The 22,125-nt window shown below is 49.5% G+C and overlaps 1 protein-coding gene across 3 annotated transcripts in view; it reads right to left on the bottom strand.

Annotated features, from left to right (window-relative positions):
• The window catches only part of TMEM266 (transmembrane protein 266), a 131,020-nt gene that overhangs the window by 1,956 nt on the left and 106,939 nt on the right, over nt 1-22,125 (bottom strand). For all 3 annotated transcript variants that reach the window (XM_042941308.1, XM_042941307.1, XM_042941309.1), the window contains exons 9-10: nt 14,060-14,249; nt 679-741 (exon numbers count right to left, since the gene is read on the bottom strand). In XM_042941308.1, coding sequence (XP_042797242.1) covers nt 679-741; nt 14,060-14,249 — 253 coding nt within the window. The remainder of the gene's footprint in view (nt 1-678; nt 742-14,059; nt 14,250-22,125) is intronic.

Here is a 22,125-nt window from a genome sequence, read left to right as displayed (position 1 = left end):
GGGCTAAATTATAAAGAAAAAAATCCAATGCATTATACATGTCACACAATGTAACATTCTAGTCTTACAAAGGAATATATAAGGATTTGAAGGCTGTGAAATACAAACTATAAGGTTTAAGACACTGGCTAAGGAGAAACAAGACACTGAAGGCCTGCGTATTATTTTACACTTGATCTTAGCCAAAAGGCTGAGAAGCAATAGGCCTGCGTATTATTTTAAAATTCAACCTTTCCCGTAAGTGGAAACCACTAGGCTCCCCTGAAACTTCTTTCAAGTGCAAGAATGAAATGTAACTGGAGCAAGGACATGCCCCACACCTGTTGCTCCTCAAACCCAACTACCTCACCCCCATCATGATCATGCTGAAAGGGTCTCAGGTTGAGAGGCACTGAGGTCACTCAGATTTCTAACCTCCAGCCCCCCTTTCATATGAGGGTCCCACATGCAGCCCTCACTGGTAATCACGGAGTACTCCACCCTTGACATCCATAGCTGGGTGCTGGACTTGGCTGGGAGTTAAAGCTCCAGGTCTTTGAACTCTGCCTGCAGTTACGGTTCACAGGCAACAGGAGATGGGCACGCCAGGCCGAGTTGTCCCCACTCTCAACATTAGGGGTTGCGTGGGGCCACAGAGAGGTTCTGGTATGTGCAGACCGGCCCTGGACACAGACTCACCACTGCTGGGCCCATTGTAGTACTGACTGATGTAGCTGTTCATGTCATCTTTCACTGCGGCATCTATGCAGAGGACAGAGAAAGGTGAGTGTGGTGGCTCGCCAGGCTGTGGCCAGTTCATGTCCCTCCCCCAGTACTAAAGCCCCTACCCATCACCATGAGAGGAGGCGTTGTCTCCCAGAGGCTCTCTGCTGCTTTCCAATCCTCAGTGGGGCTCTGTGCCAAGGCTGGGCTGGCCTGGGTATCAGGGACCCAGGTCTTCATGAAGCATCTGGCTTGACGTATGGCACAGGCAGGGCCCTTTCCTTCTCTGTCTTCAGTTTCCCCATCTCTGAGATGAGGGGTGTGGAAACAGTTCCTCAGGGTTTTCCCTGCCTGGATGGCCTAAGTCTCTGAGTCTACCTGAGGTTCTCAGGGTGACCGGAAATGCCATCCTCAGTACAAAAGTCTCAAAGCCCTGCAAGTGGCCACACACAGACAGCTGCAGAGGCTGATCACTGATGACATCCCCTTGGCTCACCCATCTGAGTACCTAGTCTCCCATGCAGTACAGGGATGGAACAGGGGCTGCGCTTCCCCACTACCTAGTACGGGGTGAGTGCTCAGTAAATAGTTACTGCATGAATTAAGCATGACAGGGTATAAAGCTGTTCAGATCAAAGGAGATGACATGGGATCAGGATCTCAAAGAAATGGTGGTTCATCATCCTGATAGGAATGAAGAGGGAATGGGAGAGAGGAAAGGTGAGAAATTCAGAGTGGCCTGAGAATGGGAGGACAAGCAGATGACTGGAGACCCCAAAAGCCATCCCAAGGAGCTTGGCCTTGTTATGAGGGCAGTGAAGAACCACATGAAAGTTTGAATGCGGTCAGGTGTGACTCACTCCCAAGGTTGTGGGGTGAGTGGTTCAGAAGGTGCCAGGATTTAGGCAAGGAGACCAGAGACGATGCCCAGGTGAGGCTGACAGGTCCTGGGGAGGGAAGTGGTGCCTGATGGGACAGAAGGGAGGGATCAGAGTCAAATGATAATCAGGAGGGACCTGGCATGGTTTGGAGAGTAACAAGATGATCTTTGACTCAGTTTGGTAACTTCTCAGCTGAGCTCAAGGTATGCTCCATTAGCAACCGTGGTCTCCCCTGGGTCCTAGGGTCCTACAAGGACCTATCAGAATCAGACCTGATTTCAAACCTCGACCTACCACATTTTAGCTAAATGGTCCTCTCTGAGCCTCTGTTCCCTTATCTGTTAAGGAGATTAAGCAAGCTAACGAATGTCGAATTTCTCCAGTGGGGTCAGGCACACGAAGGCCTTCAACACACAGAAGTCTAGTTCTTCCTCTCCTATGGACGTCTGAGGGAGTCCACACCCCTAGGTGCTTCTCCTAGGAGCCGTGGTCTACAGATGAGTGGACCAGATGCTTTCTACGGCTGCCTTCCTGGACACACCTGAAATCACTGCAAAGGCCAATCTGTCCTGACGCTGGAAGTCTGTGAGCACAGGCAGACCTGGCTCTTAGAAGCTTTTTTGGCCTCTTTTGATCTTTAAATGCCTGTGGTGAGAGGTGTGTTTTGCATTAATGCCTCAGCTGAGGGAGGGGCCCGAGGGAGTCTCTTGCTCTAGGCCCTGTTCCAGGATCAGCCAGCAATGCTCCCTCAGAATCAGACAGCAATACAATTCTCCATGGCTCTTTATAATTTATGTTGTAAATGCTGTCTAGCCCTGCAGGTCACCCTGGGAAGTAGGTGGTGGCTGGTGTGGCTGCTTCCGGCAAGCAGTGACAGGAGGGGGTCCCCCAGGCCTATTGGGCCAGACAGGAGGTTCTGGTCCCTTCCTTTGCGCCATGGCTGCAGGGGCCTTGTGACATGGGCAGAACTATGAACTCGGCTAAAATATCTGCAGACCTGTGAAAATTCATCCTAAGAGAGTTACACACAGAAGGTGGCCTGGGGTGATGAAGAAAAACCCAGACCCTAGAAAATTACATGGACAGCTACGTGCAGAATGAAACTGGACCACTTTCTTACTGAATGAGAGAAGTTATCTGCAAATCATATTCGATAAAGGGCTAAAATCCAAAATATATAAAGAACTCCTACAACTCAGCAGTAAAAAAAAAACAAACTAATTAAAAAATGGGCAGTGGACCTGAACAGACATTTTTTTCAAAGAAGAAATATAGCTGGCCAACAGACACATGAAAAGATGCTCAACATCACTCCCCATCAGGGAAACGCAAATCAAAATTACAATGAGCTGTCACCTCACACCTGTCAGAATGGCTAAAATCAACAACACAAGAAATAAGAGGTGTTGGCAAGGATATGGAGAAAGAGGAACCCTCTCTTGCACTGTTGGTGGGAATGCAAACTGGTACAGCCACTGTGGGAAACAATATGGAGGTTCCTCAAAGAATTAAAAATAGAAAGACCATGGAATTCTACCAGTGGGTATTTACCCAGAGAAAATGAAGACACAAATTTGAAAAGATATATGCATCCCTATGTTTACTACAGCATTATTTGCAAAAGCCAAGATGTGGAAGTACCCTAAGTGTCCACTGATAAAAGAACAAATGAAGAAGATGTGGTGTACACACAGAGAGAAATATTACTGAGTCATAAAAAAGGATGAGATCATGCCATTTAAGGCAACACGGACAGAACTAGAGGGCCTTATGCTAAATAAGTCAGAGAAAGACAAATACCATATAATTTCACTTACATGTGGAATCTAGAAAACACAGAATAAATAAACAGTGGAAACAGACCTGTACATATGGAGACTGACTGATGGCTGCCAGATGGGAGGTGGTGGGGAGATAGGCAAAATGGTTGAAGAGGAGTGGGAGATACAGGCTTCTGGTTATGGAGTAAGTCCCAGGAATGAAAGGTAGAGCATGGGAGATGTTGTCAATGGTATCGTAATAGCACTGTATGGTGACAGATGGTAGCCACACTCGTGGTGAGCACAGCATAATAAACTTGTTAAATCACTGTTGTACGCTTGAAACTAATGTAACATTGTATAAACAAATTGTAACAAACAAACCCAAAACCCAGATCCTGGGTCTTGTCCTGGGGCATGCCACTGCCACAGGAGCCTGAGGTCACATCCCCTCTCTGGTCCTCAGTTTCTTCATCTGTACCACCAGGGGCGGGTGAGGCCCTCGCAGATGTTGCTGGGCTAGATGGCTTCCAAAACCTCTGCCAGCTCTAAAGCACCCAGAGGTGAGAGAGCAGTGTGGGAAGGGACCAGAGGCATCTGGGCTATCACCTCACTACCTCCTGATGGGGGGCTCTCCCCCCCATGGCCTGCACACCTGGGGAAGGGAGGGCCTACCTCTTTGTTGAGGAGCTCTAACAGTCAGCTGTGGACAGCTTCTTGTTCATTTGTGCTCAGTAGGATCACAATGTGCTGGACCCTGTGCTGGGTACTGAGGCCAGGAGTCCTGGCCTCTGAGGAGCACAGGCGGGGCCTTACCAGGATGTCCATTCCTTGGTCAAACAGCCAATCTCCATTTAATCAAGCCTTGCAGACCCTGGTCCTGTCTTTCACAGGTACCAAGGCTAAGCCCACTGCTCCTCACTGTCTATGTGATGGTGACAGACCATCCAACACTTAAACACTTAAAAGGCCCTCCTGAGAAGTCTCCTCTGGGAAACCACTGTCCATTTTCTACCCCTCCCCAGTTTTCCAGCCTTTCCACTCTGAAGGCTTCACTAGGGGTTACAGATGTGACCAAAACAGGTGGAGGAGGGGAAGGGAGGGAGCATTCACTGTGCCTTCATAGCTCCACACCTTGGGGTTTGGCACCACACACACCGAGATCCTTTAATCCTGGCCACTGCCCTGCAAGGCCAGGATTACTTAATAGACTGGTCCTTCCTAAAATCTGGCGGGATTACTCCCCTAACGCAGCCTGACATCTTCCAAGTGGGTGCAGCAACCGCCCTACTCCACTGACTCACGAGACACCCAGGGCTTCTCTGCAGTAACTGGGGCCAGGCCAAGCCCTTACCACACTTGGCTGTGTAACCTCCATGGAGGATTCCTGTTTCTCATCCCAGGCAAATGTCAGTACAGAGGTGCAGCCTGCTGAGGAGGACTCTTTTTTTTTTTTTTTTTTAAGTTTACTTATTTATTTTGAGAGAGAGAGTGGGGGAGGGGCAGAAAGAGAGGGGGGAGAGAGAGAGCGAGAGCGAGCGAGAGCAGGGAAGGGACAGAAAGAAAGGGAGAGAGAGAGAATCCCAAGCAGGCTCCACGCTGTCAGCATGGAGCCTGATGTGGGGCTCGAACCCATGAACTGTGAGATCATGACCTGATCTGAAACCAAGAGTTGGAGTTGACTTAATCAACTAAGCCACGCAGGCACCCCAGAGCACTCTTAATGTTGGTTCAGTCCAAGGTATTAGATCTTTCTCCTATCTCAGTGTTGACTGTTTGAGGTTGCCACATCTTCATCCAAGCCATTGGAAAAAACAATCTAGGCTAGGTGAACTGTAGCCCTGATGTCTCTCTTGAACTTATGACTGATCTGGCAACTGGCCAACTTCGTCTGAATGACCTCTAGCTACTTCTGACTCAACGTGTCCCAAATAGAACTCAGTTTCTCCCTCCACCTCCATCTTGGTGAATGGTTTCTTTGCCCACCCAGGCTGGGAGACTGGCTACTTCTCAGTGCTTTCTCTTTCCTCACCCGATTCCTACCAAGTCTGTGACTATTCGAGGGACCCCTGATGCCCTCTGTTATGGTCCTGTGGTCTAGCCATAGGTCAGATGTCGTGCTTTCCCCTTTGGACTCTTGTCATGTCTTGGGTTTAATGAATGGGATGGCTAGCTGCATGAATATGCCTGACAAAACCTAGGGCCCAGGTGGCCACTGGAGGTTTGTCCAGTCTGCATTTGCTCCCTCTATTCCCACACAGGGGCCTCAGAATGAGCTTTAAGATACAGATCTGAGGGGCGCCTGGGTGGCTCAGTCGGTTAAGCGTCCGACTTCGGCTCAGGTCACGATCTCGCGGTCCATGAGTTCGAGCCCCGCGTCAGGCTCTGGGCTGACAGCTCAGAGCCTGGAGCCTGCTTCAGATTCTGTGTCTCCCTCTCGTTCTGACCCTCCCCCATTCATGCTCTGTCTCTCTCTGTCTCAAAAATAAATAAAAAAACATTAAAAAAAAATTAAAAAAAAAAAAAGATACAGATCTGAAAGCGAGGCCTGCTGGACTCCTCTAGCAATGCTGACACTGTTCATGCCTGCTCTCTGCTTTAAGCAGGCCTTCTTCTCCAGAACTGACCACTTGGGCTGGGGTTCCGTCCTGACCCACACAGGGGCCACATTTTCTTCAGCATCTCTCTAGCACTTAGCATGAGGCTTGCCATATGCCAGCAATAAATAGTGTTGACTGGACAGATGACTGTGTCTGGGGGCCTGCAGGACCTCCCAGGACCTCCCCCTCTGGGATTCTCTCTCACTGTTCAGCACACAGCCTCTCTCCTTGTCCCTGATCCCTGCCTGGAGACTAGAGACTGTTGGGTAACTGGGAACTTGGGGAAAAGGAGAGGAGGTAGACACAGATGCTTGTGGCCAGGAACAGACCACCATTCATCCTCTACACGAGGGGCTGCCCACCTTCCACCTAAGAATAATCTCCTGCCCCAGAGTTTGTTTTGATTTGGCCCCAAGGGGCCCTAGGGCCATGGAGGAACCACCCCATGGGAGGACTGAGCTGGCTGCCCCTGGAGGGGCTGGAAAGAAGGGTGGGCACAAACACAGGCTCCAGGACAAAACAGCCACCTTGTGGTCTCAGGCAAATCCCTAGGCACTCTGAGCCTCAGCTTCCTCACAGGTGAAATGGGGATGAGAAACACCAACCTGCTGGGGAGCTGTAAGATTTACTGAGGTAATGAATGTCAAGTCTAGCCCTGGGATGTCCCTCACCTTTCTGAACCCCTGGCCCATGGCGTTCCCTACCAACCCCAAAGTCTTGAGGCTTCTGAGGCAGCTACAGCAGCTGCTCTTGGCCACCTGGCACCTTTCTTCCTGGGGTGTAAACATTCTGAAAATGCATCCGGGCTAATCCTCCCAAAGCCCTTCGAGTGCTGGCCATGGCAACGCTCATTATGTGTGTTTGCCCCTGGGGTGGAGCCCCAACTTGCCTGGCAAGGCTGAGGTTGAGAGAAAGGCTGAGGTTGAGTCAGCTGGGCCTCCTGGAAGGGGTGAGAGCGGGTGCTGTGGGGCAGGGTCCCAGGACCCCACATCCATACATCCTGTGCAGACACGGGCCCCAAAGTCCATAGGGAAGCCCTGATTCCTGGTTTGGGGCTCCTGGTCCCTGACTAGGCAGCCCTCATAGAAGGAGGCACGGACATTCACTGGGCACCTGCTGTGTACCATGCACTAGAGCTGTGCCTGTGACCAAAAGCCCAATCCTTCGCAGAGAAGATGTGCTTCTGCTACTATCCTCATTCTGGAAAAACTGGGGCTCAGAGACAGGACGAGCAGGATTATGGGGTCCCTTGTTCAAAAAGCCAGATCATATGTGATAAGGGGCTAATAATATCTACCACGTATAAAGAACTCCTACAACTCAACAGTGGAAAGAACCAAACCAGTTAAAAGCTGGGCAGAGGATCTGAATAGACATTTTTCCAAAGAACATATATAGATGGCCAACAGACACATGAGAAGATGCTCCACATCACTCGTCATCAGGGGACTACAAACCACAATGAGATACCACCTCATACTTGTTAGAATGGCTATTAGCAAAAAGACAAGAGGTAATTTTGGCAAGATGTCAAGAAAAGTGAACACTTGCAGAGTTTTGGTGGGAATGTACATTTTATAGCCACTGTGGAAAGTAGTATGGAGGTTTCTCAAAAATCAAAAATACAACTACCATAGAATTCCACTCCTGGGTATTTACCCAAAGTAAACGAAAACACTAACTTGAAAAGATGCACCCTCACATTCATCACAGCATTATTTATAATAGCTAATACATGGAAACAACATAAGTGTCCAATGGTGGATGAATAAAGATGTGGCATGTGTACATACACACACACAGATACACACACACACAGACACACACAGATACACACACACTGGAGTATTTCAGCTATAAAAAAGAAAGAAATTGCGCCATTTGCAACATGGATGTCCCTTGAAGGCATTATGCTAAGTGAAATAAGTCAGGGAGAGAAAGACAAATACTATATGATCTCAATTATGTGTAATCTAAAAACAAAACAAAAATAAGAAAACTCTGAGCTCACAGATACAAAGAACAAATTGGTAGTTGTTAGAGGTGGGGGTTGGTGAAATGGGTGAGTGGGGTCAAAGGGTACAAATTTTATTGTAAAATAAATAAGTTATGGGGATATGCTGTATTGCATGGTGACAATAGTTACTAATAATGTACTGCATATTTGAAAGTTGTTAAGCAAGTAAATCTTAGAAGTTCTCATCACATTAAAAAGAATATTTGTAACTGGGGGGTCTGGGGGGGTTCAGTCGGTTAAACGTCTGATTCTTGGTTTCGGCTCAGGTCACGATCTTATGGTTCCTGAGATCGAGACTCACATCAGGCTCTGTGCTGACTGCATGGAGCCTGCTTGGGATTCTCTCTCTCCCTCTCTCTTTGCTCCTCCCCTGCTTATTCTCTCTCTCAAAATAAATAAACTTAAAAATTTTTTTTAATTTTATAAATATGTATGGTTACAGATGTTAACTAGATTTATTATGATCATTTTGCAATATATACAAATATCTAATTGTTACATAGTATACCCAAAACTAATAAGCTATATGCCAATTACACATCTGTTAAAAAAAAAAAAAGCATTAAGGATTTCAAGTAGACCACAGCAGAGCACTGAACCAAGTTCGAGCCCCTGTATGACCAACCAAGTCACCAGGCCATGGACCCAGTCCTGATCAGAGAGGTAAAGTAATTTGTTCAAGGCTGAGCTGAGATACAAACCCCTAGCCCTAGCCCTCTGCCCTGTCAACTGTCTCACTATTTTGTGTGAGGCCCTACAGCTCTGGGGCTTCCCTGGGTCCTCAGTGACTCCACTAGGAACACATGTGAGGAGGCCAGCAGTGGCAGAAACCCCGACTTGTCTCCATAGCACATAGGTCTCTGCTCTCCTAAGGGTACACCCTGGTGCCAGCTGCTTGGCAGAGGGAAGGCCCTCTGGGGGGGCCGCCTGGCCTGGTGCACCTCTGTGGGGGTTTCTCTGAGTGCTGGGGCAGCATACAGGGACACAGAGGTTTCCTGTGATATACAGTGAAACTGTGGCACTCCCACCAGTAGCTGTAATTCATAAATTATGGGCAAGTTTCAAGACTAATAAATTTGGGAGGGAAGTATTAACGACTACACAGGGGCACCGTGAACTTGGCAGGCCCCAAAGTCTGGAACTTTGCAGCCTGGGTTTTAAAAATGATTTGTGCCAGAGCAAGTCTAAACAGAAGCTGGTCGGCGTTAGTCTGGCTCTGACCTGCTGGCAACTGTTGAGACTGTAGGAACCACTCAGCACTCCCACCCCTCAGGGCCACCCTCCCGCAGTGAGCAAGGCCCCCTCCAGAGGCTCCTGTCACTTCTCGCTCATTTCTGCAGGTTAATCCTTGGAAAGTCTGTGTGCTGTTGTGACACAGTGAGCTTCGGAGCCCTCACTGGCCTGAAGGTCATCGTTAGCAACAAAGGCTGCCCTTTCTACATCTCCAGAGTAGCCCAGGGCATCCCTAGCTTGTCCGGCCATAATTTCTAATGTCATGGAAATCCCTCCCTGGACACAGCTCCTGATCAAAGAGAAATCAGCTGGGGGATGCCCTGTCTCACTGGCCCACTGGAGGCTATGAATCACACATGCCACTTGCTGGCCCCCCAGCTTCTGCCCTCTGCTTCAGCGGTGTTGGCTTTGCTACTGATGGCTCTGGAGGTTGGCAGTGAAGTGGCAGAAGTGGCCTGTGGGGGAGTGGACTGTGCATGGCATAGACTGGGGCAGGTACAGGGCAGGTGTGCGTCTAGAGAGGTTGGAGGTAGGGGTGTCACAGAACAGATAAAGGAGAGCAGGGGTGGGTTCCAGGTATAGATGGGTGGGGCATTTGCAGCTGCTCCCAGGGATACATGTTTGGCATCTCTATGGGAGGCCTGGGTGCCTTGTTCAGACACCTCCTAGTCTCAGGAGGGTCAGCACAGATGCCATGACATCCTGGCTAGTAACACACAGCTGATCAAATTTACCCTGAGTGGGCTTCGAGTGTGACCCAGCTTTCTCCCTTCTTATTCTGCCACCTCCATCCCTCCTGGAAGTTGTTCATTATGGGGACAGCAGAGAGAGGGAGCAGGATGGAGAGGCAAGGACTCCTAGAATGTGTAGGATTATTTCAAAGGCTTGGTTTGTTTGTAGACTCTCCAAACCCAGATCTTGACTCCCTGTGGGCCCAAATGTGGCATCAGGTGTTGAGGGTCTGGAGGTCACTGGCTCAGGGACAATAATGGCCATGCTGTTATCGCGACAGCCAAGGATCCTGATGATAGAGAGGTGCTATAGAATGTGTGGCTGTTTGGAGGCGCTCACCTGAGCTCAGATGTTTATAGGTGAGCACATGTGAAGAGACAACAGAACCAGGCAGGCCTAAGCCCCAGGTGAGCTGCAGCCTCGAGATGGGCTGTGAGCACCACTGTGGGCAGAGCAAGGAGGCTGGCTGCCCAGCTGCTGCTCCTCTGACTCATTCTGCTTTATCAATGAGGAAGACCCTGGGATGAGCTGGAGACTGTGAAGCTCCTGTCCTTGGGAAGCAAGACAAGCAGGCAAAAGCTGCTGACTTCTAGAAGAACTTGCAAAAAGAATATTCTTATATTCTTTTATTCTGGATTCCACAAACACCAGCCTAGGGAGCTGAAAGTCAAGAGGGGTTTCTGGAGTGCACTGCTGCCAGATAGCCCCTGAGCCCAGAGCACTGCAAGGACCCACATTAGCACAAGTGACATCCACAAGCCTTCTTTTGTTCTTTGATCAGTTACAGACTTGCACATTACATTTCACACAACAAGCACTACAGGGAGCCTGCTGAGGGCCAGGCCTGGGTGGGCTCTGGAGATAAACAAGTCTTGGGGGGAACACACATATAAATGGTCACAGCAACACAGCACAGTTGATTGGGTCTCATGGGAGTTCATGGAAGTCTAGAGGGGAGAGAGTGGTGGCTGGGAGCTCACCTGGAGATGGGTTCTAAGGAGGAAGAGAAGTTTGGCAGGCAGGCCTGGCCCGCCAGTGATCAGCATGTGGAAAAGTTCCAAGACCTACCGCTGCATAGAACACAGAGCTAAAAGATGTTTCCCTTGCCCACAGTGAAGGTGAAGACAGTGGGAGGAGTTGAGGCTGGGCAAGCGAGATCATTAAAGGTCTGTATGCCACCTGTTAGAGGGCGAATCGTTGTGTCTCCCCCAAATTCATATGTTGCCCTAACCCCCAGTACCTCAGAATGGGGTCTCATTTGGAAATGAGGCTGAAGCAGAAGTCACTAATTAAGGTGATGTCATACTGGAGTAGGGTGGGTCCCCAACCCAGTATGACTTGGGTCCTTATAAAAAAGGAAATGTGAACACAGACACACACACAGGGAGAATGCCAGGTGAAGAGGAAGCCAAGGAACACCAAGCATTATGAGCAAACCACCAGAAGCTAGGGGACAGACCCTCACAGCCCTCGGGAGGAACCAACCTGCCAAGACCTTGATCTCAGACGTCAGCCTCGAGAGCCGTGAGACAGTAAACTGACAGGTAAGCAGTTTGCCGTGCTTCATCACCATTACTGCAGCCCAAGCAGCCATCAGCCAACGTGTTAAGTCAGGAATCAAAGAAGCTACAGCCCAACACAGATGGATGTAAAGTGCTGCACAGTGGAATGGGAGCAGGGAACGGGGATGGGGGGGCCTCCCAGGGAACACGGGGCAGGGGGCCGGGTCAGCTGTGAGCTCAGGCCAGGCAGCCACATCTAAGGGTTCTCGGTTCAGAACAAAAAAGCAGGGGTGGCCCCTTAGCACTCCACCCTGGTCTTGCAGCTCCCCAAGAACTGTGTTCTGTTCTAGATGTCACTCTAAGAGGAACCAAAACACTGGAATGTTCAAGGAGAGATGATACAGCAAGAACATGGAGAGCTTCTCTCCTGAGGGTTGGCTGTGGGAATGCAGTGACAATCCCCGCAGGAGAAAACACTCAAAGGCCAGTCTTTGAAATGACACCTCAGTATAACACTGTATGTCAAACAGACTTCAATAAAAAAATAAAATGAAAGGTGCCTCAGCCGGGAGGGCATCCACTGCAACCAATGCAGAACAGCTGCAGCCAAGTAGGAAAGACAGGTGCTGGGGGGCAGACCTCAGCCCAGAACAAAGAATTCTTTTCTAATAAACAGAGCCATTGAAAGTTGGGTTGGTGTGGGCTTCCCTGGGAGTTCAGGAGCACCTGTTGTTAAAGAAGGTAAGCTGAGGCCAGGGAGCCTCTTGGCAAGAGTTTTAGATGGGATGAACACATCAGCTGAAGGTCTATCCCTCCCTCAGAGAAGTCCCTCCCAGCCCCCAACTTCTACAGTTCTAAGATCCGAAGTTCTCTCTAAAAGATCATAACAGCAATCACCCCACTCCACAAAACCTGTCCACAGTGACTTACAGCCTCCAGAGCTTTCTCACATCCATCAGCTCCTCATGCTGCCTGTGAGGCAGGCAGAGCTGGAGCTGTGAGGCACTTTATAGAAGGGAACACTGAAGCCTCAAGTCACAGAGCTGGGGAGTAGTGGAGCCCAAGGCTCTGGCCTCCTGCCTCCCAACCCACGCAGCTCTGCTGGGCTGTCCTGGCAAGGGGAACATGGCAAGCCAAGGTGAAGTGGGCCCGAGGTCAAGCTGGGGTTTAGGGCCCCACAGCTTGGGTTCTAAGCTCAGCACCATCATTTCCAGTGTATAATTCTGTGAAATTCTTTTTTTTTTTTTTTCATGTTTGTTTATTTTGAGAGAGACACAGCAGGGGAGGGGCAGAGAGAGAGAGAGAGAGCGAGAGAGAGAGAGAATCCCAAGCAGGCTCTGCACTGTTAGCATGAAGCCCAATTCAGGGCTCGATCCCATGAACCCTGAGATCATGACCTGAGCCAAAATCAAGAGTCAGACACTTAACCGACTGAGCCACATAGGCGTCTCTACCCTGAAATTCTTTCAACTTCTCTGGGTCTGAGTTTTCTCCTCCATATGAGAGAAAGGTGACGTGAGGATGAAATGAGATCACACTGTAAAAACCTCCCTCCGGGGAAGGGGCGAGTTGATGAACTTTTAATTCCCTTACCTTCAGGTAAAAAATGTAAACTTGAAAATGTATCCTGAATTATTAGGGGAGGTCAATATTTAAAAGAATTTTTTGATAAAGTGACGTAACCCCTTACCCATCACTTTAGTGATAACATTTTCAGGTACAAGTTAGGGCAGGGAGGACTCAGACAGGAACACAAAAGGTGCCTGGGGAGGGAAGTCTGTGTTGAGAGCTCCTAGGATCCCCTTGGGGCCCTAACGTGGGCGCTCATCCCCCTACCTGGCTCCCCAGCTCCCTGAGCTGAGGTAGATCCCTGACTTGAGTCCATTTGAACACAGCCTCCCCAAATCCTGCGAAGGTCCAAACTTGACAGGGCTGTGTCACCAGGCAATACCATCTGACATTTGCAGGACTGTTCTGCAGCTCTGGAGGCCACTTGCACCCACTTCCCTGAGCCTCACAACAACACTGTGAGGAAAGCTCAGCACCGTTCCCATTTGCCAGCTAGCACAACCAAGGCTCAGAAGGAGGAAGTTCCCTGTTCAAGATAACACAGCTGGCCATCTATACAGTACTCATGCCCCATTCTCCACTAATCTCTCCTGCCCACAAGTTTGTTACCACCTCCAAGATTTAGGTTCTGGGCTGTACTGGCCCTAAGGATGGACTGACTATCTGGCCCCTGCGGGCGGGGTAATCCAGAAGGAAAGTCTCAAGTCTCTGGTTTGAAGCCTAGCTCCGCCATTTATTAGTGATGCGCCTTTGTACAACTTTTATTTCATCCGTAAAATAGGTAAGTCATACTTCTAATGCAGTGAGGGATGGCGAGATAATAATGCATGCAAAGCACGCCAGCGGCCCACAGGCATAGAATGGGTGCAAGTCACTGAGATGACTTCGTGGTTGGGGCAAGGCAGCCTGACTAAACGCTTGCTCCAGGGCTAGGAAAGGTCGTCCCGGGGGCACCCCCTCCTGAGGTGAGCCCCTCCTCCCACCAGTCCCGCAAGGAGGCTCGCCCGCCCTCAGGATTCTGGGCGCAGAGGCCTGGGTGGGGGCGGGCCGCCGGCGGGCTCACCTTGCGAGGGCTGCAGCTCCTCCACGACGCTCTCGGCGGCCGTCTCCTCCGCCCACGTGCCGGCCTCCACCACCTTGTAGCGGCTGCGCGGCTGGCTGAGCACGTGAGGGGCCTGCAGCGCCGCCTCGCGCTCGGCAGCCAGGTCCAGGTCCTGCTGAGCCAGGTGCGCCCGCAGCTGCCGGATCTCAAACTGCAAGAGGAGAGGGGCTGTGGGCGGTGGGCTGCGCGCGGGAGGGCGGGGCCAGGGGCGCTTTGCTCCTGGGGCGGGAGCCAGGAGCCTGGCGCTGAGAGTCCTGAGGGGTGGGTGGGGCCTTCCTTACAAATCTCCAACGACACCAGTCGCTAGAGCCTTTGACGTTTATGGAGTCTTATCCAAGTAATAAAGTGCGTTCCTGTGTGTCATCTCTGGGATACTGTGTAGTCTGGCCCCATTGTGAAGACAAGATGGCCATTAGGGGAAACACACCTGTGGTCTGTGGGAAGAGCACTGAAGGAGAGGCGAAAAACACGGGTTTGAATCTTGATCTAGTTACTTGCCTAAATGTGCGATCCAGGTGTGCCTTAATTCAGGTGTCTTACACTGATGATGAATGTAACACAGGATACCTGGGAACATCCAGGGCCAGCCTAACCAGCCGTGGGAGCCCATCCTGATGTCAGGGATCATCACCTGCTTGCTGGGCTGTCGACTGTCCATTTGTCTTCCAGCAACACCCACTTGCCTCTTCTAGGAGGTGTTCAGAAAGGGTTGGGCCCTAGTCCAGGCTCTGTAGCTTCCTGACCATGTGGCTGGGTTCCCTTATCTGTATAACAGGGGTTCTCACACCCTAGATCTCTCTGAGGACTTGGGTACTTAAATAAGGGCTTTGAAAAAAGCTGCACATATTTTGATTTTGGTTAATTATTTTTTGTTGTTGTTGGGAAAAGCCAACAAACCCAGATGCTTCTTGGGTTTGTGGCTGAAATGGCTGTTCATCCTTGGGCCTTTCTGGGCCATCTGTGCAAAGACAAAGTTGACGTCTGTCGTTGAAGGGCCTGGCTGTGGGCTCAGCTACAAGGAGAGCCTTCACTGCCACCTAGTGTCCCAAGAACACATTGCATCACTTCTGCACAACCTCCAGACAAACTCAAAGCCTGAAACAAGTGGTGGTGGAGGAGGGCAGTCCCAGGGAAGCCCAGTGCCTGGTCTCCCTACCTAGAAGATTACCTACTTGCCCATGATGCTCGGTGTCCTGCTCTGACCCCTACCTGTAATGTTAGCCTCACACCTCCAACTCCTACCTGACAACAACATGGAACTGGGTCACAGGAATCACCAACTCAACTTGGTCAGAATAGGACTCTTCACTGCATCTGAAAATCACTCCTCAGGTGGTTTCATCTCATCTTAGCTGGAGCCAAAAATGAATCACCTCCTTTGTTTCCTTGCCTTCCCTCCCCCACTATGCAATCTGTCCCCAAGTCCAGCTCCACCTCCAAGTGCTACGCCAAGCCTGCCTGCCCCACCCCCCACCACCTTCACTGCCAGCCCTCACCTGGGCAACTGCAACTTCTACAGCCTTTTCCCATCTATTCTCCAGAAGAAGTCAGAGAGATTCTCCCAAACCTAGATCACATCATATCACCATCTTGTCTACAAATCTCAACTGGGAGGAAACTCAACTCCTTACCCTTGGCTTACAAAGCAGGTGCATGATCTGGCCCTGTCTCTCTGGCCTACTTCGCCTCATCCTTTCTCTCTTTACCTCTCCCTGTGATGCAGGGCTTCTTGTAGTTCCTTAAACACACCAAGCATGTGTTGATCTGAAGGCCACTTCCCCAGCTGTGCTGTTTGCTCACAGATCACATAGTCAGCTCCTCTGCTCAGACCCAACCCCCCCCCCACCTGAGGCAGCCACCCAGGCACTTTGTCATGCCAGCCTGTTTGAATTCTCTGCATTGGACTTATCACCTTCTGATATTTTATAATCTATTTTAATATTTTATTATTTTTCTTTTGGTGTAAATGAAATGCACAATTAGAGCATTCGTTAACATTAGGGTGGTCAAGTAGGAGACTGACGTTGGGACAACCTCCCAATGTCAGTGTCCACAGGTTTTGTCTCTGGGACCACTCAGTTTTTCAGAGAGCTCATCAGCCTCTGGCAGCCTCTGTGCTGGGAGCAGGGCAAGGGAATGGGGCAGAGGGTCCCATCATTATACGGAAGGATTATCACTTAATCCTCGTTTTCAGCCCTGTACCCCTTCTCTGACCCTTGCCTAACCCAGGGACCACCTGCAGAGCCCTCTGGTTCAGTTTCTCCAGAGGAAAAACCTCTATGATTCTTGTAGGATGCGGGTGTGTGGTCTCCTGGCTGTTCAGGATTGGGATGGGGCCTAAGGGGCTCAAATATTGTGTGTACAGGCTTTTAGCCAACCCCTCTCCCTTTGGTCAGCTTCCCAATCACTCCTTTCTTCCCAAACTCTCAAGGGTTCTGAGGGCAGAATTAGCCCATTTCCCTCATTATCCTCTGCAGGCACTTGAATTATAAATTCTCCATTCTGCTAGATCGGTTACCCCTTTCTCATCCACTATTTTTTCTCAAATCCACTTAAGTCTCTATATTCTTTGTCCTTATGGACAGGACTTAAAGAGACACTTTCTTAATTCTTAAGTGTTTATGGTTTTTTAAATAGTGATTTTAGTGGAGTTTGGGAAAGGAGATGATACAAATATGTGTAGTCACTACATCATTTTCTTTAAGGACTATCTTTTGGTTTTCCCCTCTCACTTCAGTGATGGTATGATGGTTAAAAGAAAAAGAAAGAAAGAAAGAAAGAAAAAAGTCCTGATGGGTAGTTTATGCCAATCTCTGTGGTGTAAATACTCCACCATAGCCAATTTCAAACTACCAACACAATGTCATGGAGAATTGGGAAGACATGTACACAAGTGGTTCTCAGGGATAAGGGCTCTAGCACAGCACTGCCACCTTCGCCCCCCTAATAAAATATAATCTATGTAAGAGCAGGGGTCTTGACTGTTTTGTTGCCTGGTGTAGAGAAGGCACTCAATAATTATTGTTGAATTAATGAATGAATGAAACTAATCAGCTCTGCTCAATTCTGTGGTTTCAGACCAAGCTCCAATCTTAGCCCAAAGCTGAGATAGTCTGAGCCCTGATCCTGCTCACACACTAAGCTCTGACCGTGAGCCCCAACCATGGTTACACACTGAACCCTGTACCTGCTCACACACTGTGCCCTATCTCTGCTTTCAGTCTAGGCTCAGACTCTGGACCTCAACAACTCAGTACTTACATGGGGCCATTGGTTGTAGATGGTAAGAAAGCAACCCTGGCTTATTATACGGTGGTCTTCTGTGCAGGGGGAGAGAGTTCAAGCTACCTCTCTGGCATCAAGGTCTCAGAGGTCACAAGGGGCCCATGAGGCAACCTTCCTGAGTTCTGCTGGGGCTGGAAGCCCCTCCTTCCCAGGCTGATCTGAACTTCCCATGGGCATATGTAGACCACTTTCTCCAAGGCTGCTCGTCAGGGCCAGTAGGCCCAACTAATGGCCTTCTAGGCCACTCTGAGCAGATGCATTATTGATAACTTGTAATTGATATAGAGCTGCCCATGAGTGTCCCACTGGAATTCAGGCCAGACAGCCAGAGGCCAGGGCTTGCCCAGCCCCAAGCCCACATGTGCAGACATAGGCACATACATTAAAACAAGTTTTAGGCTACAGATATGAACCCCAAGTATATGGGAGTTCTCCTAGACATTCATTCATTCATTCATTCATTCATTCACTCATTCAGATAAAGCATGGTGAGGGCTATGTTAAAATTCTGTTACGTGTTTTAGAATGAAAATGTGTCTCTCAGCTTGGAAGTGAGTCCTCAGTGGCCCCATGTGAGGGGGACCGTGTCTGCTGCACTGTGGGGAGTAAATCTCCCAGGACAGTCTCAAGGGGTGACACCGGGTGGCACTTGTGGCAGGGGAGGCACGATGTGTCCAAAAGACAGAGGCCTGGTAGGTAAGAGAGCCTGGGGAGATCAACAGAAGCCACACCAGGCAGAGCCCTTTAGCCACAGCAAGATGTTTCTAGGATGTCGGCCTTTAAAGAGTGACAGGAAATCACTGAAATCTTTTGAACGGAAGGACAGGTGAGGAAGGAGGTGTTGTGGTGACTCAGGTGAGCACTTTGGAAGGACAGCATGGCGAAGGATTGGACAGAGATGGGCCAGGGTGGACCTGGGAATACCAGCTGGGATGCTATTTCTGCAACCTAGGCCAAATAACCAGAATTTGGACTAGGTTGGAGACAGTGGAGACAGGAGGTTAAGGCGACTAGTAGGAGGTAGAAGTGTCAGGATGGGCATGGATTGGAATGAGGGTGAAGGAGAGGGACATATTTTTACAAGCTTCAGAGGGTATGAGTGGCTGGATGCTCTCAGCCTGTGCCCTGAGGAGGAATGACTGACTTCCTACAGAGGAAGTGCATATAGCTAAATGGCTCTCAGCTCAGCTCAATTCAGCTCAGCTCTAGGGGGCTGTCAGGGTATTGCAGCTGGGACACTCAGAGCCTGGCTTCTGCTTCTCCTCTACTGAACATGGCCACATGTACTTCCCCAGCTGACTGAAGGGCTGTCAGGGGTCCTAGGATATCAGGACCTCATTAGTCAGTGGGTGAACTGGGGCTCCAGGGTTGGAAGAAGCCTCTGTGCTGGGAGACAGGGCAGGGGAAAAGCTAGGTCAACAGGGTGCATCAGAAACAAAGCTAGGCCCAGAATCCAGGCCTCTGGCTTCTAGCTTCACAGACTTTGTGTCAAGGAACTCGAAGCCTTAGAGACAAGATGGAAGAGACTAGGCTCAAGCAGAATACAGAGGGGTTGGTGGCTATAGGGGCCAGGAAAAAGCAGGAGGCTCCAAGTGGGGAAAAAGCAAGGGCTGGAGGCAGGCACCAGAATTCTCAGCCCTTCACCCCTCCCTCACTCTGACTTTGGGTGAGTCTCTGTTCCTCTTTGGACCTTGGTTTTACTGTGTGTTCAATAAGGCAAATGGACTAGCTGAACTCTGAGTCTATGACAAGCTCTGTGCTGGCTCTGGGAGCCTAGCTGGGAGGGAATAAAGTACAAGTGACAGGTGGCTCCTGGTGCTGTCTTGAGGGCCATCCCCTGTTCCCTGATGAAATGCCCCATTCCCGGAGGGCCGACTCTTTACAGAAAGATAACATAATCCAGAATCTCTAAAACACATTATTAACAGTGTGTAGTACACAAAAAGAGTTACTATTCATGCAAATAAGCAAACACACACACACACACACACCCAATGTTCAATTATCAAGACATAAAACAGTCAAGAGGCTGCTTAGAATTTTCATAAAGGCTGGCTTATCTAATATTTGAGTTAGCAGATAAGGACTTCAAAATAAGTGTGATGATTATATTGAATTAGGAGGAAAGATGAACAGAATGGATGTAGCATTTCAGTGGAGAAACAGAACTTGTAAGAGGAATCAAATGGAACTTCTAGAAGTTCAACATGCAATATCTGAAATTGAGAATTCCATTGGATGGGCTTAACAGCAGACCAGACATTGTAGAAGATAAGATTGTTGGACTTGAGGGCAGGTCTACAGGAAAATATTGCAACATATGGCCAAAAAAAAGGAGGCGGGGGGGTGGGGGGGGTGGGGTGGGTAGGGAGAATGAGTGATCAAAATAGGTCTAAGAGAGATGTGAGACATGCTCAAAGGGCCTAACATAGGCAAGCAGAATTTCAAAAGGAGAAGGAAAGGATAAAGCAAAAACAATCAGTAAAGAAATCATGGTCAAGAACTTTCCCAATATAATAAAAAAAATCCACAAATTCAAGAAACTCAGAGAATCTGAAGCAGGATAAATACAAAATATGCACACCTAGACACTCTGTGGTCAAACTGTTGAAACCAGTTAAGAAGAAACATCCAAGCTCTCCAGGGCTCATGTGGGCCTGGGCCTTGGGCCTCGAGGGGCAAAGGCACATGGTGGCTCTGATGACAAAATGAAGCAAATTTTCCATTGGCAAACTGGCCTGGGGGAAAAAAAGACCATCCTGAGACTCAGGGAGAATGAAAGTGCAGTCACAGCCCTTCTTAATGCATATCATTAGCTAAGTATTTCTATCAGATAACCTGACCAGATCAGCCAGCATCCACAGGGAAGCCCTCAGCATGCATTACAGAGTGAGTCAAGGCCTCTTCCATTGGGGCTGGGCTTTTAATGCATGCCCAGGTGGGGCCAGACCCCTGGGGCGGCAGAGCTGGCACACCCAGTACATCTCTGCCTATAATGGTCTGGTTTGTGGAGTACACTTGACACGGCCTTGGCCTGATCAATGCACACTCTGGCCAGAAGCTCGATGCTATCTAATGCAAGAGCAATAATTTTCTTCCATCCTATTAGTGCTGTCTGCACAGACTGCCCTGCCTTCAAACCTATCTGCTATTGGGATGGCATCCAATGTTTATTTCCATTAGTTTCGCCATTGTTGGTAACAATAAAAATCAGGAGACAGTTGCAAACTAATGATTTAGGAGCAGGGGGAAGCTGAATTCGACCTTGGCCCCTTTCCATCCATTGTGAAGATGACTAGTAGTTGGCCATAAATTTAAATTATGGCAAAAGGATAACATAAGTTATTCCTCTGATGGCTAATTTTATCAGCTAAATAGGCTTGTCATTAAAGCTATCGGCTGTTTTACAAATCACTTCCCATGCTTAAACACACACACACACACACACACACACACACACACACACACACACTTCCCTTCCGACAGTGGAGATCTTGAATAATCCAGGTAACAAAGGCGATTGTGCTGAGCTGGGGACTTGTGGCCTCTGCGGGAAAAGTGGGGAAGTGGGGGGCTCTCTGGAATGAGTCAGATCAAGCACCACCCCTAGAACCAGGATAGGACCCTTTTCTGCTCTTTCCAATCTGCTGATGGCCATGGAAGCCCTTCTCTGAGTTGGCGGCCCAGCCTCAAAGGTGAGAATCTGTGCAGCCGTTGGCGTTCTCTCAGAGGTGCTGAGCACCGGGGATCCTGGGTCCCAAGCAAGGTCCGCAGATCACCTCCCACCACCTAACAAGTGGGTTACGACCCCTGCACGATCCCTGCACCTGAAAATGGAGCAGATGGAGAGGGAGGAGCAGGACACGGCCCTTCCCCCCACCGCCTACTTCCACCAGAAATGCCTATTGCTTGGGGTCAAGATTATTATTCTGTTTCTTACAGAAAAAGGTCAAGGTGACTTGCATCATCCAGAGAGGATTAATAGATGTGATTGTGCCCACGGGATGGGGGAAAGGGGTAAAGAACGTCGTGAGCCCATGGGCCTCATTTTATGGATTAGTCCCCGTGCAAGTGATTGTTTTCTTGCTGGGCACATAGACCACTTTAGTCTGCATCTGGTGCCTTAAGTGTGACTGTGAAACTGAGTCCCATCTACGAAATGGGGGCAGAAGCCTGGCTAATAAAAACCTGTACACAGTTCTCTACTCTCCCCTTCTCTACTTCTCCCCTGCTGAAGGAAGAAAACTGCAAGGACTTAGAAGGAGCTACAAAATGGGAGGAGCCTGGAGGCCAGACTGACTGTGTCGAACAGTGGCCCACCACCCCCTGTCCACTGCAACCTGCACTGGGCTGTGATGTGACAGACAAACTCTTCTTGTGGTAGGTCACTGACATTTCGTATTTGTTTGATGTAGCAGCTTGTGTTACTCTGCCTGACAGTGACTTGTACAGACACCCCAGGCCTGGTGTAGGCAAGCAGACCCTGACGCTGCGTTCCATCCCTGGCCCTCTACCACGAACTGTGTGGCCTGGGCAAGCAACGGCCTCTCTCAGACATTGTCTTCCCATCTATAAAGGGGTTAATAATACCTAGCCTACCCACTCTAACCACAAAGCCAAAGGGAGTTAAAATACACTGGAGCGCCTGGGTGGCTCAGTCGGTTAAGCGTCTAACCCTTGGTTTCAGCTCAGCAGTTTGCATGAGCCTGCTTGGGATTCTCTTTGTCTCTCTCTCCCCCTCC

Source organism: Panthera leo, chromosome B3 (assembly GCF_018350215.1).
Source record: "Panthera leo isolate Ple1 chromosome B3, P.leo_Ple1_pat1.1, whole genome shotgun sequence".
Lineage (NCBI taxonomy): Eukaryota > Metazoa > Chordata > Mammalia > Carnivora > Felidae > Panthera > Panthera leo.
This window is presented reverse-complemented; position numbering and strand designations above follow the sequence as displayed.